We start from the raw sequence: 6000 nt of genomic DNA, 5'->3' as shown, positions 1-6000 counted from the left end.
TTTTTGGAATACAATTATTATTGTGACTCGCCATCCTCACTTGAAAATAGGATTTCTGGAGTAGAATTATTATTAGATATTAAAGTAATAATGATAATTTGGCATTAGTTTCAAAACTAATTAATATAACAACAAAAATATGTCAATAATGAAATAAAATAACGCTAAATAATCACAATTGGATTTATCAACAAGTTCAGGGACCGTGCCCCGTGTCGATTACATTTGGATTAAACATGTCTATATGAAAATACATCAAAATATTCATTACTTTTTAAAAAATGAGCAAAACTTAGCCCTGTCAAATGTTGTGGAGGGGTTTAAAATGAGCGTAATGATGATCTGTATCATTGGAGATAATCGTCGCGTAATGATGGTCTGTATCATTCGATATAATGGCCGCATGCATCACAGCGGCGGGGGCGCCTTGTCGCAGCAGGGGAAAAGGGGGCACCTTAAGACCTCTCATTACTGGAAATGGACATAAAACACAATGATTTACGACAATATTGTGGAATATTGTTGATCAAATATCGCTCACTCCTTTCAAGAACGTCATAAATCAAAAATTGTCAATTTTCAGTTATGCATGTTTTCGGAATGCCCAGAAAATGTACTATATCCCAGCAAAAGAGGCATATTTTTAACTAAATATTTACCCTCTACAGGGCAAAAAGCGTTGTTTTTGCATTTTAAAGAAAATGTATTGTTTAATTATTTTTTTAAACATACTAAATATTTTTCAAATGGAGAAAAAACCTTCAGGTTTTACCTTAAAAGATCTGTTGCACAGTAAAAAGTTCAATGAGTGGCTTGATATTTATTTTTAACACATTGTATTATATTTTTAAACTTTAAAAACGTTCTACTGAAAAATCAAGTTTTTTTATTTATGACGTTCTTGAAAGGAGTGAGCGATATATTCTAAATATGTAAACCCTCATTAATCTTGGTCACGCAACTTTACGCCACTTCTCTTTAACACTTTTCGAGTGGAATGGAAGGTATTCCGATGTCAGCCAACATTCTGGCTTCCCTTGGCATCCTAAATATTTTGGAAATTATAACATTTTCAATGGTTAGAGTTCTTCAAAGATAATAAAAAAAAAAAAAATTGGATAATCATAGTGAAATGCCCTTCCCCAATTCAATCATAGTGAAATGCCCCAAGGGCATTTCACTATGATTGAATTGGGGAAAAGGAAATAGTGGAAATGATTTAGCAAATGTGTGTGTTTTTAGTTTTTAGATTAGATAAGTGTGCCTTAAACAAACAGGAAAAGAAAAGACAAAGGTAACAGATGTGGCTCACAAACAAAAGAAGAAGAAAAGAATCACGGAACAAAAGTGGAACTGGGCAGGTCATGCGGTACGTATGTCTGAGGATAGATGGACGAAAAAGGCGCTTGACTGAAGGACTAGAACAGGACGCAGAAGTGTGGGTAGGTCCCAGACAAGATGGTCCGAATACATCAAAAAAGTGGTGAGCCTGCACTGGAAGAAATTTGCGTCCAACAGACAAGTGTGGAAGTCCAAGAGGGAGGCCTTTGTTCAATACTGGACGCAAGAAGAAGGCTGAAGTAAGTGAGTAACCAGACACAGTCGACTGATCCAACTAATTCTACCACTGAAGATAAAATACTAATGCGAATGCTCAATAAAAAGCTTCTTTTCATTTCACCAATAGATGTCTATAGTGAAATTCTAGTGATTCAAGAACAATGTTTCGAAATTGGAATATATATATCGCTCACTCCTTTCAACAACGTCATATATCAAAAAACTTGATTTTTTAGGAGATCGTTTTTTAAAGTTTAAAAATATAATACAATGTATTAAAAATAAATATCAAGCCACTTATTGAGCTTTTCACTGTGCAACAGATCTTTTTAGGTAACACCTGATTGTTTTTTCTCCATTTGAAAAAAATTTAATACATATAGTACAAAATAATTTAAAATTATTAAAGAATACCTTTTCTTCAAAATGCAAAAACAACACTTTCTGCCCTGTAGCGGGTAAATATTAAGTTAAAAATATGCCTTTTTGCTGGGATATAGTACATTTTCTGGGCATTCCGAAAACATGCACAACTGAAAATTTACGATTTTTGATAAATGATTTATGATATTTGAAAGGAGTGAGCGATATATAGAAATTCTAAGAATTTGAGTAGTGTGGTTGCCAATCATGAGTAGAATTGGTGAATGTTACATGCGTGTAAATGATCACTTAAACCAGCCTATGACGGTCGCTAGCCCAGTAAATGCCCAGACTTCCATATTCTTCTTCATCTTTGTTGAGATTTTAAAAAAGAATATAAAATTAGTATTTTCTATTATTTTATTAAAATCTCAACAAACCCTAGTGGGTTGAAATGAAGTATGTAGAGTGAATGACATAAAATGGCAAAAGGTGTTTTACTCACTGCGGGCCGGGGTAGTAGTAGGGCGGGGGGCGCTCGTACTCAGCGGGCCCGTGGTAGCGCGGGGGGCCACCCGCCGGGTAGTCTTCCCAGTGCCTGCCAACAGGGACAACAAACATTACTCGCTAGCAGCCGACATTCGATTCTCTGAGCATCGGAATGACAGTGCATTCACTCACACAACTTCACACAAGGGTTGCTATCTGCTTTCTGGCAACACTTTCACAATGACGGTGCATTCACACAACTTTACACAAGGTTGCTATCTGCTTTCGGGCAACACTTTGCGGGTTTTCTATGATAGCTCCTCGCAAGTCCAATTTGTGAAGGAACTTTCCAGTCATTTATTTATTCACAACTATTTTGATTTATTTTGAGAAATCACAGAGATAAATTTAATTGTATAAAATGCATAGGTACACATTACTCTCGGGCGGTTTTTTCATCAACCCCGACCATAATTATACTCAGATAGTCTGCTGCCCGACCCTCGGTTTACTAATCACAAGTAACCGCAAACCCAATTCTCATCAGTACAATGTTTTTTTGGCGTCTCTCATTCTCTAGCAAGTAGAATGCTTATAAGCGTCTCCCGCTCTCTACTACCAGTACATATATAAAAGACGCTATTAAGTGTTTCCCGCAAACAATATATTAATAGCAAAAAACCCTATTAAAAATACAAAATTGGTATCCAAGTATTCCTCGATTTTTTGTTATTTAATCGATTTTCGGTATACTGGAATTATTTAGGAATGAATGATGAATGCAGGAATTTACTTTAAAAAATAACACCAGCCAATGCTGGTATATAAACAATATAAACAATAAAACCAACACATAATACAATATACGTAGAGAAAACACTTGTTTTAGTTACTTACGTACTACTACGTAGCTACTTAGCTATAATTGGAAAATGATGACAGTTTCCAACATGATATATTACACTTTTATCAAAAACATGTTTAAATTAAAAATTGCCCTCAACAAATAAAATTGGAAAAAAATTCTAATAAATTTAGCAGCAAATGACATCGAAAATCAAAATAGATTGATCAAAAGGCTATTTTCCTATCATAATAAGAAAAATGTCAAGATTTATTATGATACAAGTCCTCACAAGGCGAACCATACAAAATAAAATAGATATGAATTCCAATGACTAAATATTCCTTATTTCTGAATCATGGAATTAATTTTGGGAAAGGTGTTTATACCTTAAACTAAAATTTTAGAGCAAAATTATAATAGAATTTCATAAACAAATTCACAAAACTCAGTTTTTTTTTCACATTTAAATGTGCCTTACATCAATATTACACAGATTTGACATCATTTTCAAACACAATATTTGAATATGTTTGAAAATGATGCGGAATACATTGAAACATGTGCAAAGAAATAGTGGGTATCAACTAAGTAAAATTTACATTAAAAATGTATAGATTTTACTACAAAGTGACTGCCGAATCCATTAATGATATTATTCATTAGATTACAGTTGAAATATCAATGACTGTTTGTGTAAAAATGCATTTGTGAAATGTTTCGGAAACAGAGGGTCGAATCCCGGTGAGCTACGTAGGTTGCTAGGCCTGGTCAGTAATCTTACTTGGGTGCCATGTCGGTGTACCTGGCTGGGTGGGCGGAGTCCCCGGGCACGAGCACCCCGTCCCCCGCGGGGCCCGAGCGCGGCCGCGACCCCGCGCCGCCCGGCCCCCGCCGCCGCCCCGACACCTTCTCCACGTGGCTGGAGCTGGGGGGGACAGGAGGATTGGTCATTACACACAAGATACATGCGCAAACTCAGTGTTGGAGTTTCATAATTAGACAATGTCCTTCAGATAGATAGATGATAAATCAAGGAAGAAGTAGTGCTTTTCAACGTGATTAATGTTTATTTTTGCTATGACGATTTTTTGCCATTGATGTCACATCTTTAGTACATACCCTTGACTTGTTTTCTATTCCTTACTTACATATGACTGCATATTAAGCGTAGGTAACTGTTTTTTGTTATATATATATTCTTTAGAATATAGATGTTAGATATGTTATTGGTAGATGGATAATGCGTGTTGTCATCCAACCCTAAAACCTAGTAAGAGCTCTTTGCCAAAATCATTCAGGAAACTATAAAAATATTAATAAACCTCTTAGATTTTCACGGCTATTAAAATGAGTCTGTTTCAATTGAAGAGTTTCAGAAGAGTTTCAATTTCAATCATTAGTACTTTTTTCTTTAAGCCTCCACTCATTCAAGAGTGATTTTTTCGTTAGTACTTCTCCCTGATGATAAAAACCACATTGGGGCATCCATGAATGGTCCATGATGAATGCACGAAAGTGGTCCAAAATGTCAGTAAGAAGTCCCAACTTGATAAATAGCATTATAACAAATACGTTGAATATGTTGAAATCCTTACTTATACGGTTTTGTACGAGTGTGTATGAAAGAACATATAATCTGATAGTATAAATAATTAAAATTGCCTTCTAACTGATAAAATTATAAGAAAAAGCACAAAAATATAAAATGCATCGTTCAAAAGACACTTCATACTCGTATGTTTCCCGTATTGATATATTAAAGTACAGTCGAACTAGGTTATAATAGACCTAGACTAGTGAAACTTCTTTAGAAGAGAGCTGGCCCGGTCATTTTTCCCCCCTCTAAATGAAAGCATGAATATAAGAGAGATCCCTTTATAAAACAAAAATGTCCCAGTCCCTTGAGCTTTCCTATATCCAGGTTCGACTGTATTTGATAATAACCCTAAAAAACACCATAAGTGTCTGATGGTGGCTAAGAAATATTTTGGAAAAGTATTAAATCCACTCACAAAGTGGAGACTATGTCAAATCATGCTGGAAGTAGCATTTTACAATTCTTTATTTAGCAGATAGTACAAAACAATTCTAAACCAGCAAAAAGGAAAATTATCTTCCGACAGTAAGAATTGTCTTTTTTCAAGAAATCTTCGAACACCCTGCTATTAGTGCTCTAGAAACTTAATTATATTTTATTATTTTAATTATTCAAATGTATTAGTGTACAAAACAAAACATCACCAGAAATCGTGTTTAGTTATTATATGGTGAGCAACTTGATTCTGCACCAACCACTATTAGCTGACAAGGATTAGTTTGCTGTTTCTGGTGACCAATATTTCAATGTTGCAAAACGGATATGTTTGAGTGAAATTTGTAAATAATATTTAAATAAGTGTAATTATAAATAAATTGAGTGAAGAAAGTAATAAAAAAGTATACACAAAACGACAATTAAAAGAAGCCACACGGTTATAGTAAATTACAAGGAAAGAGATACAAGGAAATATTAAAAGTTAATTCAACTCAAAATCAGGTATTATTTAGGTCAGTAGGTAGAAAACAAAATATGGTATTAAACTAGGATATGCAATACTTAAAAGACTCGCGTAAAAGTAAAGAAAAAGATTATGTTAGCGAAAAAAGAAATAAATAAAATAATAATAATTTAAAATTTAAAATACAATATCCTAACAAAAAATCTTCATTGCCTCTGGTATTATTTTATTAAGATATCAGCG

The 6000-nt window shown here is 34.1% G+C and overlaps 1 protein-coding gene across 5 annotated transcripts in view; it reads right to left on the bottom strand.

Annotated features, from left to right (window-relative positions):
- Positions 1-6000, bottom strand: part of LOC148300635 (prominin-like protein) — a 123958-nt gene continuing 117958 nt past the window's right edge. For 2 of the 5 annotated variants that reach the window (XM_088274510.1, XM_088274514.1), the window contains 3 exons: positions 4041-4184; positions 2429-2521; positions 1-471 (listed from right to left, as the gene is read on the bottom strand). In XM_088274510.1, coding sequence (XP_088130636.1) covers positions 456-471; positions 2429-2521; positions 4041-4184 — 253 coding nt within the window. In that variant the 3' untranslated portion in view covers positions 1-455. Of the gene's footprint in view, positions 472-2428; positions 2526-4040; positions 4185-6000 lie in introns of all 5 variants that reach the window. The other 3 variants (XM_088274512.1, XM_088274515.1, XM_088274513.1) reach the window with 2 other exon arrangements.

The sequence above is a fragment of the Brachycentrus maculatus genome, unplaced genomic scaffold (genome assembly GCF_059751285.1).
Source record: "Brachycentrus maculatus isolate JH-2025_06_01 unplaced genomic scaffold, ASM5975128v1 h1tg000683l, whole genome shotgun sequence".
Taxonomy (NCBI): Eukaryota; Metazoa; Arthropoda; class Insecta; order Trichoptera; family Brachycentridae; genus Brachycentrus; species Brachycentrus maculatus.
This window is presented reverse-complemented; position numbering and strand designations above follow the sequence as displayed.